Source organism: Dreissena polymorpha, chromosome 4 (genome assembly GCF_020536995.1).
Source record: "Dreissena polymorpha isolate Duluth1 chromosome 4, UMN_Dpol_1.0, whole genome shotgun sequence".
NCBI lineage: Eukaryota > Metazoa > Mollusca > Bivalvia > Myida > Dreissenidae > Dreissena > Dreissena polymorpha.
This window is the reverse complement of record NC_068358.1, coordinates 87,576,646-87,590,753: the sequence shown is the minus strand read 5'-3', so window position 1 is coordinate 87,590,753 and position 14,108 is coordinate 87,576,646. Positions and strand designations below refer to the sequence as shown.

Below are 14,108 nucleotides of genomic sequence, written 5' to 3'. Positions count from 1 at the left end.
GCTTGTAATAAAAATGGCGGCCCATCATGTTTGTGGATCGAAAAGGGACGTGTTAGGCAACTTAGGGAATATTTTTAAAGAAAGTCTGTTAATATCATCTTTTTAAATATATTCTGTTTGCATTTAAAAATATAAATAACAAATAATAATACTATATCTAGATTAAACACACCTTTTTCTTTTTCCGTTTTCTATGGAAATGGAAAATACCCCTAAATATTCCTAACCCTTTATGGCTGAAACAAAGGAGTAAAATACGCATTGACAACAATATCAGGGGGTGAAATACCCTTTAGACTAAATCCTTATCTGGAGCTCTGATTGCACTATATGAACTATGGAAAATTACAAAGGGCCATAACTCTGTGAAAAATCATCCGACCAGAACCGACTGATAATATGCACATCTCCTCTTGGTAGTGAAGCTTCCCATAAAGTTTCATTGAAAAACGGTCATTAATTGCTGAGAAATAGCCCGGACAAAAAATTGTGCACGGACGGACGGACACACGGATGGACAGACGAAGCAGCGACTATATGCTCCCCCAATTTTTTTGGGGGGAGCATAAAAACAAGCTGTTAATGGCTGTATTTCCATATGATCTCAAAGAATGACCTTGACATTTGAGGTAGGGTGAAAGAGTGTTGCATGTGAAACCTCATCTTATGATGGTCTGTGTTTGTGCGTATACATTCCAAATTAAATCAACATAGTATGATATGGCAACATGGAGTGGAACAGCGACAGATTGACAGACAGCATAGAAAAGATCTTTCATAGCAGAGGCTACATTATAAAGCATCATGACAAATCAATTATCAGAAACATTCACATACCAAGTTCAGTAAAAGGGGCTTCTGTGTCAGTCTCTATCACAAAATTTGCCAACTTCTGAGAGATTTCAGCAACATGCCGTGCTTCAGATGATGTTGCAAAACCTGGCGGGACAGACACCTGCCGTTTCCCTATCACCACATCATTGTCCACGACTTCACTCTGCTGCGACATTTTAAAGCTTGAACTTAAAAAAGGCACGGAGCTCGAAAACAACTCTGACGAAAAAGTCGCCAAGCCGTCAATGCCACTTATGTCAGTCCAAATGTTACTTTGGTGGGCACTTTTGAAATCTTTGGCAACATAATCGGAAGGCGTGGCAGTTTCGGGAATGGTGAACATGGCATCACTGATTCCAGCGGGTTTGCTGGTTTCAGACTCAGGATTGGCAGCGAAACCTGCCTCAAGTTCTTGGCTCTTCATCAGAGAATCTGACATGTCTGAATCGGAATCGTCATTATAGAAACCAACAGGTTCGTCTTCTGAGTCATCAGATAGATCCATGTTGGTGTGACCTTCACCTGAGGATGAATTGATTGCAGTTAGTAAAACTTACCAGGGTTAAACAAAATTAACAAGTAATAGCCACACCATAGCTTGTTTACAGTTCTACAGGCATGTAGTATGATTTCATATTTACTCTTTTCAACGTTTAAATGTAAATTATGAGGACAGGAACTAGCAAAAGAATCAGCCATTTTTTTAAATTTAAAGGCATTTAAAAAATTAAGGAGTTCTTTTTCATATAGGCCTAAGTTAAAATTGCTCACCTTCGCTAAGGTCAGACAGATCAGAAAGGTCAGAGTCACTTTCATCTGAGCAGGGTCTTTTAAAGCGTCTTCTGCGACGGAGCCGGGATTTAACCTGTTCCAGATAAACAGAGGGGCTCCAGATGAATATCACCAAAGGATGTTAAATGTAATATAGGAAACATCTAGGTTGTGCAATTTTAAGTTTCACTATCTACACCCAATGGCAGCGTGAACATGAATTTGGGGAGTGGTCAGATTTGACTACAGGAGCATTTGAAAAAAGTTTGTAGAGAACCACAATACAATACCCTATATTAAACCTTTGGGACTTGTTGTCTTTCATTTTAAGTCATTTTGATATATGGATCAATATAATCTATTTAACCATTGCATGTTGCCAGTTTTTACCCCAGGGTAATTATTTGAAGAAACTAAGCTAATATAAAATGTTGCATACCATATATGACACAACTGGATATTGCAGTTTCAGTTGTGGATGTTTCCGGTTATAAAGTCTTTAGTTACAATAATTATGTTGCAGAAATTCTAATTTGAACAAGGGACATTGCAACTTCTAACACAGAAATATATCAATCCGTCCCATCAACAATCCAAGCAAGTTTGAATGTTTTATGTTGAAAAGTGTAGGTGAACATCTCTGTACAAATATTTGTCAATGGACAGAGAGACAGACGGACAGACATCCAGGGTGATTCCAGTATACCCCCTTTAATTTACATAGGCGGGAAAAGGACAGTGGCGTATAAATATACTCACTTTAATATAGAATTACATGTCAATAATATAGATTTTGATGGACTACTTGTGCAAGGCATCAGTTAAAATCTTGATAATAAGTTATCCCAAATGCAAATTTTGAAATTCATGAAACATTTCTTTGACAAAAAATTCATGGATACAAGTTCATAATGTTCACCATACCTTTGGTTGCTTAGCACCATTCTTGGCTGTCTTGTTGCTGGATTTCTCATCTGCCTGTGCTAATTTCTGAGTGGGTTTTACGTGTCCATTCTTAATGGATGAGTTCTCAGAAGATATCAGGGAATTCTTGGAGTCGCTTTCAGAATCATCATCATTTATGTTGTCTGCAATTCAGATTTCTATTGATGTTAGGTTCATGATATGAAAATATCTATGTTACAGACTGTACTGTAAAGTTATCTTACCTCAAACCAACACATGCACATGACAAATCAATCTAACAGAGTATGAGGTCCAATAACTTTAAAAACTTAACAGACCTCACCAGATTTTACAAGACCGTGTTCTTCATTAAACAAAGAATACAAAATACCTTTTATAGAGTTCATTTTTATCGTTATGACGTTCACAATGTTTATAGTTTTTTAAATACAATATAATAACAACTTAATTTAAACTAGTTTTTTTTAAACATGTGAACTTTCTGATTTTAAAAGAAGACAAGAAATTTTAAACAGAAATATAAAACACTAGTACCCTAACTGTTCACCTATGTTGCTAAACAAGGTGCAATAATTGACTGGTTCTAAGAATAGCACTTCATTACCAGGAAAGATAGCAAGTTTGACTGGTTTGTAAAACCCGTTTTATGTTATCGTAAACAATCTATCACATTGGAATGAACATAAACCAGTCGATATGGATTACATATTTCTAGTTTTGTTGTCATTCTCAACCCAAACAAAGTTTTTAAGATTTGTATTCGTCGGACACAAGGACCCCCAGTTTCGGGAATAATAATGGACCTCAGTAAATTTTTATGGGAAATGTCCTAGGTCGGACGTCTTTTGCATGAGTTGCTCATACAAAATACTTGTTTTTCATTGGCTCAGTCAGGCCACATGGTGACAGTGTATTTTTTCATATTAGGTTAGAAGTAGTTCATCTCCTGTAAGTAGCCTTTAATGATGTCATGGATGTAAACAAGATATAGTGCAACAGATCTGCATCGTTTTTTGCGTAACAACTATTTTATACGTCTGAAGACTAAAAAACTATTTGATTGTATAAATACAGTGTTTTGAAACTAATTGATTTCTTTGAACAAAAATTGCAATAGCATTAGCTTCCATATTAAGTAATGTGAGTATTGTAATTTTTATGTGGCCAAAATTATGTAAGAACAACTTCAAAATGTGAATTGACCATCTACCAGTACGAATTTTCCTTCCAGATCTTTCAATTGCAAGTCTTATAATCCGTATCCGAAATAACAAAACCCACAGCTAAGAGCCTTATAGGTGTTAAGTAAAAACAATTGTTACTTAAATACATAATTTGTGACAGTCCATTTTGTGCACAACACAACGCAACGATTTGTGATTACTTGCTTGTAAGAATTTTTTTCTACTACAAATGACTCGAAATATAACAAAATATTTTACTTTATTACAATATGGGTTTGGGTATGAAATATATTGTAATACAGGCTTTACAATATTATTTCAGTACTGATTCAGTGCTTTCTACAGGCCATGGAAGGGTCATTCGCCGGGGCGCTAATATTTCGAAATCAGAGTCCACGGAGCGCAAATTTACCAATTAGTGTATTTTCAGTAACTGCAACTAGCCATTCTTTAAATCAAAGTGATATCAACTTTGCTGAATATTTTGAGAGCCGATAAACAATCCTCTGCCAATTATATGTATCGCTTTACCCAACTAAAGCCACTAAACACAAATAGCACATTAAGCGATTTAAGCGTGTTCAGATGGAAAAACTTTGTCTCAATTGGTTATTTAATGAAATAGTAAATACATGTAGTCACATATGGCAAAATTTATTTGATACTTAAGACAAAATGTTTGTGTCTATTAAATTCTTGAGCAATATATCCTCATTATTTTCCAGAATTTTCTTTTAACAAGAAACGGTCGGAGACGGGTGATGCTCCCCAAAGTTTTTTTTGTCACAATATTGCACTATATATTCAGAGCTCCAGATAAGGATTTGTGAAATTAGTAACGGTACTGCCACTGACAGAAAGACAAGGAGTAACGCTTAAAATCAATTAGTACCTGTACTACCATATCCAAAAATACAGGTAGTACTGTACTACCCGTGTTCTTGGATATTGAAGGGTGTATAACTGACTTTACAGAAACATTTGCAGCAATTATAATAAATATATGTAGCTTCTTAAACAGTTATTGTATTAGGTTTTCCGTTGTGAATTATGATGCAAATACAACTACACATTAAAACTCATGACTAATACTATTTCTTCATTTTTCTTGACAAGAAAACACAAGCCAACTAGTAAGCTAAGTAAATGAACACTTATCTCACTGTCTCATCCGTTTTCCATCATGTTTTCTAACGTTTTAAGCCACCGATGCAATCAAATCGTTTAATATTGGGGCGATAATGTCTTTTTCTGGGTTTACCGATTTAATGTCAGGATGGTTAGACGACACCGTATGTAGTCATTATATGACAACAAAGTGTTATTTTGAACCGCTTTCGGTTAAGCCGGCATTCCATTGCGCGCAGACATATTGTTTTTGACGGATTTACAAGTTACAGGAAATCACGCAACAGAATAGACATATGATATGAACCCAGTCTACAACTTTTAGGTAATTTAAAGTAACGAAAAGCGCCGTAAGGTTAGAGACCAGCAAATCACGCCGCGCTGACGCAGACGTATTGGTACGGCCAGAGTTTTTTCGTAAATGCGTAAAATGGATATAAAAGTCGTTATTGTACGTCCAGTTTATAAAAATAAATGCGTAAATCTTCATGAAAAAGGCGTATTTACGGCTGTACGGCCCTTATCTGGAGCTCTGAATATTCAATAAAAGGAAACGTCTTGAGGGCACAGTAGTTGGGGGGACAAGAATTGTCTACTATAGTGGGAAACATAAAAAAATGTGTGCAGAGGGTTGCACTACTTAACATCCTCTAACGGCCCCGTGGCGTCTGAAATAATTCCTGTGGGAAGCACCGTTCTGGGTATAACACATGTGCTTAAAATTAATTAAAAAGGTTTAGCTTTTTTTGAGTTTCGATCTTGAAACCAAATGGAGGTCCTGACCCTGTTCAAAATTGTTGTTTTGTAAACAAAGTCAAAATGATCAGTATTTTACCATATTATTTATATATCTTATTATATTATTAATTTATCTTATTGATTAAATATGCTGAGCCGTTTGTAAGTTAACATCCAGAACCATAAAAACCAACAGACCGGCAGATTGGCAAAAAGAATCACACTGAATATACTGCACCAACTCACACATAGGAACTTAATTCGTTATAATCAGCTCTACTCTAGACCAATGTAATGACTGAAGTAATGCTCACCGAGGTTCTGTCCAGCAGACTGCAGGATCTTGTTAGGGTTCTCTCTCTCATACAGGGCCCCCTGCAGTCGGATGAGGATGTGGTTCAGAATGTGTGAGAACAGGGCCAGCAGGAAGGCTGTGGCAGCTGTCACTTTCCTGGAACCTGAAATCAATGAGGAAGCATAGCATTATAGCTTACTAATAACAAGACTATTGATAAGCAATAAAAGTCCCCTACTGGTGAAACTCCTCCATTTTCAGCAATATTTCTAATCTATTTTGCCATAGCAACCAGAATTCTTGACGTAGGAACAAAATGAAATGACTTGCATAATATCCATATTGCCATCTATCCATGTTTAAAGTTGTTTCATGAAAAAAATATGAAGAACTTTAAGAGTTATTGCAGGATCCTGAAAAGTGTGACAGACTGACTGAGACACACAGAGCAAAATCCATAAGTCCCCTCTGGTTTCACTGTTAAGGGACTAATAACTACTAGTTTAAAACATTGCAAATTTCTTTTTCTACAAGGAAAATAGCAAAACATAGTTAATTATCATTTATATAAGACATCAGGTAATAATAATTACTGGTACAGCCTAGTACCATATCATATGAGCTGCTTCATGCAACAATAGGTCTTATACAATAGTTGGCCAACATAGCTCAATTTGTGCATTTGCAATGTGCACAGTCTGGTCAGGAGCTACCCTGTACACTAACCTGATCACCAAAAAAATGCAAGATTTTATAGTGGACAGCTAAACTCCTAGACAGAATGCACAATTTTTCAGACTTGTCTGGAGCGCATAAGGCACAAGACCCAAATGCACATGATGTCGCTTAATTATTTAAATTATAATCGTCTATTACATTAGGATTATCTATATTTAAATGCTATGCATTAACAGATAGCGCAAAACATTTTCATGATAAGAAACAGTAACTGAGGTTGACCTATAAGACTAATATAATGGAGTCTATTATTAGAACAAGAGTTGTCACAAAGACACAGCCCTGATATTACAACACCACATTTGTTAAATGTTCTGAGCAAGTTTTAAAATGAGCAGGCTAACAATCGAACTTTTAAAGTTCAAATGTTTTAACTCAAGCCACGGAAACAAAATTGCCCCGTCCTGTTTTTCAAACGATACGATCATTAAAGGTTCATGAAGAACGCACAAACAAATGTGACCTCACAAGTGTCCTCAAGCTTTTTCATAAATATGACCTTGTGACCAAGTTTTCAAACCCACTTGAACAAGTTTTGCACAAGGCTGTGATATAATTGGACCACATTTCTGTCCATGTTTAATGACGTTTGGGCAATATATGTAGCCTCTAGCGTGCTAAAAGCTTTTTCGATAAATTGTTCCCATTTTTCTTGAAACGAAGTGAGCCAGTTTTAAACTGAATCTAGATATGATTGGAACAAATGTTGTGACTTTTGAACTGAATTTAGATATGATTGGGGCAAATGTTGTGACCAAGTTTAACTTAGATTGGACAAAAATGTGACTTCTAGAGTGTTCACAGCTTTTGCTAAAATGCTAACTAGTTTTTGACATCACATGACCCTCATATTGAACTTGTTGGAGATATGTTCAGGACAAATGTTCTGACCAAGCTTCATAATCTTGGAAATAAATGTGGCCTCTATAGAGTGTTCACAAGCTTCTTTCATTAATATGTCCTTGTTACCAAGATTTTTACTCCACATCACAGTTTCAAACGTGGATAAGATATCGTTGAAATAAATGCTCTGACCATGATTCATGAACATTGGGCAATAAATGTAGCCCTGAAAGTGTTCACAAGACAAATGTTGATGACGGACAACACAAAACACAAAAGGCGATCCTAAAACCTACAATGAGCTTGTTGTGCTCAGGTGAGCTAAAAATGAATTCACCATCCAAAATGATACGCCAGGCAATGTGTTAGGAGTTGGTTCCTATATTTGACCTTGACTTGTGTACTCGACCTTGAACCTAACAGTCTGGTATCTGCATCAACCAAAATGTTGAGGTATGGTTCAATAGAAACTTGGCAACAGGCGTAGGGAAAAACTTGATATTGGTAAAGAGTTCGACAAACCAGGTACACTCACCCCTCTGTTGAAGGACATGTATGGTTGCAATGCAGATGATGACAATCTTGAACACGATGTCGTCTTCCATATAGTGGAGGTTGTCCTCCGAGAGGTCATCACTGTAGCTGGTAGGCTCGTAGAACATGCAGTGGTTGAAGCTGTGCAGAATGGTCTGACAGCTCTCCTGGATTTCTGTGTTGTCTTGTCTGATTTACAGTTGATCATAAGATAGGAACTCAACAAGAGATGTGTTTGTCAGAAACACAATGCCCCCTATTGCGCAGCTTTGAAGCCATATATTTTACCTTGACCTTTCACCACTCAAAATGTGCAGCTCCATGAGATACACATGCATGCCAAATATCAAGTTGCTATCTTTAATTTTGCAAAAGTTATGGCCAATGTTAAAAATAGAAGACAGAATGACAGACAGACAGGCCAGTTTCATTGTATGCAAATATGTTAAGATGTTTTTGTTGCAATTTAAGCCATTTTAACAGCAATAACACAGAGGTCTGCTATTCGGCTCAAATTATTCCTTTGTCATCCTAAGCCAATTTAAGTGAATCACTAGTGTTAAGTGCAAATATTTATGCAAGCAAATGATAAATGGCCAAATTAAAGCTGGTAAAGGGAGAGAGGGGCTGTAAAAATAATTTCATCGCCACATAGTGCTAAAACCGGAACCAGCATTTGAAAAAATTAAAACGTGATTCTGGGTAGAGGTTTTCAAAAAAGGTACAAAGAAATAATTTTAGAATAAAACAAATTTCTTCGTAACATTATAATGGAAAATGGCCCCTGGTTTGTGCTTACCCAGCAGGCACGTCGTGCCTATAAAATATCTTTAGAAGATTCATGAACCTGATGAAGAAGTCCTTCAGATCATTGTAACTGAAATTGAAGTATGAAATTGCATTAATATGTTTTACACAACAAACAGATAGGATTTGAAAAGGGCAGGGGGACTATTTTGTAAAAAGGGCAGCTTTAAGCGTGCAGTATTTTGTCAAAAGGGCACTTTTGAGTGTGCAGTCGTATCCGGAATGGTTCCTAGTGGATATTCATTTTTATATCATTGATAATTGTTAGAATATATTATTGTCATTATTATTAAACCATGTAAATCAAATGTCTGCAACAAGTAGTACATAAATATCAATGATTAATAAATTAAAATTTGTCTCAAATTTTTTGTTTTTGTTTTGTTTTTATAAATAAAAAGGCAGGGCCAGGCCTTCAAAGGGCAGGGCGGGCCTTCGATGGGCAGAGCGCTACGCCCTTCCATTTAGGCCTAGATGGAGCACTGCAATTAATTACTCACCATTGGTCCTGAGGGTTGGCAGGCACTTTGGACACCTCACTTATGAGATCAGCATAGCGCTTTTGATTCTTCTCAAAAAGACGAAGGAGGTTACCCTCCGCCCCCTCAAACGGCTGCTCGCTGGCAAGACTGAAAACACACACAATCACATATACTTCCATGCTTTCAACTTCAAGTAAAGACATTTCATACAGAAAATAATCAATTCCATTACTTTGTTCAATAGTGTTTTTGTCTTACATCTCTTTTGTCAAATAAATAAACGTCTTCCTTTGTGATATTTACATTAACATGCTGCAGAAAAACATTTACATATCATAATCATATATTTATACAAAGAAGTTGAAACAATGAAAAATGTAAGCCCGAGTGTGGCAGGTTGTGACCCCTTAGGTATTATTTGAACAAACTTTGTAATGAGTCATAATACAATGTAACATACCAAGTATTAAACCATAGGCCTTGCGATTTCATGGGGAAATATGTTTAAAGTCATTTTGCTAAAAATGTCTTTTTATATACTATTGAACCCATTTGGTGTGGCTACTTTTGACCTGAGGGTCATGATTTGATGAAACCCTAAACTTAAAGATGAGGTGAAAACACAAGCTTTGGGAAAGTATGTATGGATGCAATGTGTAATTCCTTCCTCTCTATGGGGGCATTCAAACAAAAATCAATTAATATGTTGTGTTCCTAAAAACAACAATCAAAATACAATAGTTACTGATTTGTTACCTTATTTAGTAGACATAAGAACTTCACAACAACTTACCATCTAATATAGTGGTATGCAGCCTCACAGTAGAAATACCTGGAAGTGGCTAGGGTGCCAAGCTGGTTGTGGGCTACGCCTATGAAAAACAGCAACATACATTAGCCATGATGTAATTATGTCATAAACAAACACAAAATGATAATTTAAGAACAAGTTTCATGACCTCGCATTAGACTTTTTAAATGAAAACATAAGAATTATATTTAAATGATTGTTATTATTATTTTGACATTATGAAGAATTATTAATGTTAAATACGTCTTTTTTTTAATGATTTTTAAAATAATGTTCAACAAACCCATTTCTGGGAAAAGCATCCAGGCCTGTTGATAGAATCTCTCAGCTGTTGCATTTAAACCAGAGTCGAAGTCTTGCTGATAGCGTGCTGAAAGTATAAAAAATATTTGAACAGTTTGTATTTTAAGCCACTGAACAGTATGGTTGAAGTTATTTACACCCATTTTTTATTTCAGAATATTTATGTTATTTATTACCAACATTGAACTTTTTTGGACACTGTGTCTTTTCGCCGCAAAAACTACTGATTCAAATGAAGTTAAATCAACACATAAATTAGTAAAAAGTTTTATACAACATTTTAATAATACTTTTAAGCAAAAAATCGTAAGGATAAGTTAGACATCATTATCATAAAAAAACAACACTATTATAATAATAATCATCATCTTAATGATAATTATAATAACAATAACCATAATATAATTAATTATCCTTATCCATATAATTATCCTCCTCGTATACATCATCATCAATGATCATACACACTACCACCACAATCATCATCATCATACCAATATCCCCTAAACATATGAGACATCTGTGCACTGTCTTCATTGCCCACTCCTTCATAGCTGGAGTCACATCTCTCTGCCGTACAGCCTTGATAAAGCGACCTGAAGGCAAGCCATTATATAACTGTAATACCGATGGGCATAGAAAGGACTGCATAGGAATAAGGACAGACATACCAATTATAAATGCCTTGCATTCTGCACAATCTAATCTGCGACGACACTTTAAGCTTCAGATTCGCAAATGTTAGTTTTAGTTATGATATTTGTGAGGAAACAGTAATACTGAACATATACCATGCTCTAAAATAGCCATTATATGCATGTTTTGACGATTTAAAAACCTGAAAATTATAAAGCGTTGCAACGCAAAATGATTGAATAATTTGGAGTGTTCTGTTGTTGTCGTTATATTTTATAAAACTAAGAGGATTGCTTATAAAAATATAAAGTAGAAAATACGTTCTTCACTGTATGTGCATGGATGGCTGGGTGGTCTTTGTGGAAGACTTTTACTCCAGGACCCCGGGGGTCAGTGGTTCAAGCCATGTTGAGGATTACTTTTTTTCCTTCTTTTTAAATTTTATTCTTGATTTTTTGCTGGAGCTTTTTAGATCCAATGTTAACATTTATAAATATAAAGCATTTAATGACAAACTTCAATACATGCCCAAATCTGTGAAAAACCCCTTTAACTCTTTCAGTGCGGGAACCGAATTTTGAAGGCCTGTGCAAACAGTTTGGATCCAGATGAGATGCCACAAAACGTGGCGTCTCATCAGGATCCAAACTGTTTGCTATTCTGATAGTATTCTTTGAAAAAAATCGAAGAAACTGCTAATTTTATAAATTCAGCAGACAACATTTTAGCAGAAGACAAATTTCCCAGCATGCAAAGGGTTAAACCCAGTTTTCCCAGAGCAAGACTCATATTTTATTTTATTCATTGAATATACCAATCAATCATTGAATATACCAATCAATCATTGAAAATACCAATCAATCATTCAATATACCAATCAATCATTCAATATACCAGACAGACCGACCGACAGACAAGTTCACTCATAGCATGTCGTCTTCACAAAAAACAGCGGACACCATGCTCAATTTTTAAAACGCACTAAGTGACCCCTTGACCTAGTTTTTGACCCAGAAAGGCCCATGTTCTAACTTGGCCTTAAGATCATCTCCATAAAACTTCTGACCAAGTTTGGTGAAGATGGGATGTAAACTACTGGAATAAGAGAGCGGACACCATGCTGAATGTTAAACAAGAGGGCCTGAAATGCCCAAAGTCGCTCACCTGAGATAACAGGATATTATTGGGACAAATCTTATGACCAAGTTTCACGAAGATCGGAAAATAAATGTGGCCTCTAGAGTGTTAACAAGGTTTTACTATAGCCATATAAGGAAAAATGCCCCGCCCCCTGGGAGCCATGTTTTTCAAACAACCGGCATCATTTTTGAACTCGTCCAAGATATTATCGGGATGAATCTTCTGATTAAGTTTCATGAAGATCGGACAGTAAATGTGGCCTCTAAGAGTGTTAACAAGATTTTACTATAGCCATATAAGGAAAAATGCCCCGCCCCTTGGCAGCCATGTTTTTCAAGCAAAGGTTACCATTTTTGAACTCATCCAAGATATCAGTGGGACAAATCTTCTGAGCAAGTTTCATGAAGATCGGAAAATAAATGTGGCCTCAAGAGTGTTAACAAGGTTTTACTACAGCCATATATGGAAAAATGCCCCGCCCCCTGGCGGCCACGTTTTTCAACCAACCGGCATCATTTTCGAACTCGTCCAAGATATTATTGGGATGAATCTTCTGACCAAGTTTTATGAGGATTGGACAATAAATGTGACCTCTAGAGTGTTAACAAGATTTTACTATAGCCATATATAGCCATATAAGGAAAAATGCCCCGCCCCTTGGCAGCCATGTTTTTCAAGCAAACGTAACAATTTTAGAACTCATCCAAGATATCATTGAAACCAATGTTCTGACTGAATTTCATGAAGATTGGCTTCTAGAAAGTTAACAAGGCAAATGTTTACGCCGCACATCGCACAATGGACGACGGAAAAAAAGCGATCACAAAAGCTCACCATGAACACGTTGTGCTCAGGTGAGTTAAAAACGCACTAAGTGACCCCGTGACCTAGTTTTAGGCCCGGAATGGCCCATCTTCAAACTTGTCCTAGAGATCATTTAGATAAAACTTGTGACCAAGTTTGGTGAGGATTGGATAAAAACTACTTGAATTAGAGAGCAGACAACATGGTGAGGTTTAAAACGCCCTAAGATACCCCATGACCTAGTTTTTGACCCGGCATGACCCATATTCAAACTTGACCTAGACATCATCTAGATACAACTTCTGACCAAGTTTGGTGAAGATTGGATGAAAACTACTTGAATTAGCGAGCGGACACTTAATACGGACCGACAGACAGACCGACCGACAGACAAGTTCACTCCTTTATACCCCCCTAAACTTCGTTTGTGGGGGAATAATTATGCTCATTTAAGAATCTAACAAAACATTTGTTATGATATCAACGATAATTTGTTAAAAATTTTTACAAGTCAAATAAATGTTTAGACAGTGTTATGCGCGTAATGCACAGTTTCCACGAGGATTTCACCTGGTTTCCATCATCAGTTTTTAAGTAGGTGGCCAAGACTTCATTGTGGAGGTGAACACCATTCAGAAGGATGAGTAGGGTTGGAATAACAAAGAAAACAAACTGCCACAAAACCAAACAGATATGTCAATTACGTCATGCGTCAGTTGAATGATGTTACTGCAGGTATCACACTGTCACGAATTGAAAGCATGCGCTCTCATTGGCCAATATCGATTTTCCAACAGATCTTTGAGGTGGGCTTGAGTTGGGAATAGAGATACATGTAATTGACAGGATCTTTAATCGGCTCTCAATTTTTTTGGCAAAATCAATATCAACTTTGATCTTAAGAATGCAGTTACTGAAAAAATACACTGATCGGAAAACTTCAAGCGTCCCGCAGACTCTGATTCCAAAATTCAAGCACCCCGGCGAAGGACCACTAACTGGCCTGTGGAAAGCACTGAGCTTTTTTAATCTTAGCATAAGCTGGCTTGACAATAGGAGGAAAAAGTAACAAATGTAGGATATCCTGGACGGCCTTATGTATTATCATGTAAATATTCACATTAATGCTTTAT

The 14,108-nt window shown here is 36.4% G+C and overlaps 1 protein-coding gene across 2 annotated transcripts in view; it reads right to left on the bottom strand.

Annotated features, from left to right (window-relative positions):
• Nucleotides 1–14,108, bottom strand: part of LOC127877396 (nonsense-mediated mRNA decay factor SMG5-like) — a 53,126-nt gene that overhangs the window by 22,861 nt on the left and 16,157 nt on the right. For both annotated transcript variants that reach the window (XM_052423225.1, XM_052423226.1), the window contains exons 5-14: nucleotides 10,890–10,991; nucleotides 10,376–10,462; nucleotides 10,075–10,153; nucleotides 9,300–9,428; nucleotides 8,792–8,869; nucleotides 7,994–8,181; nucleotides 5,897–6,040; nucleotides 2,530–2,693; nucleotides 1,606–1,699; nucleotides 838–1,356 (exon numbers count right to left, since the gene is read on the bottom strand). In XM_052423225.1, coding sequence (XP_052279185.1) covers nucleotides 838–1,356; nucleotides 1,606–1,699; nucleotides 2,530–2,693; nucleotides 5,897–6,040; nucleotides 7,994–8,181; nucleotides 8,792–8,869; nucleotides 9,300–9,428; nucleotides 10,075–10,153; nucleotides 10,376–10,462; nucleotides 10,890–10,991 — 1,584 coding nt within the window. The remainder of the gene's footprint in view (nucleotides 1–837; nucleotides 1,357–1,605; nucleotides 1,700–2,529; nucleotides 2,694–5,896; nucleotides 6,041–7,993; nucleotides 8,182–8,791; nucleotides 8,870–9,299; nucleotides 9,429–10,074; nucleotides 10,154–10,375; nucleotides 10,463–10,889; nucleotides 10,992–14,108) is intronic.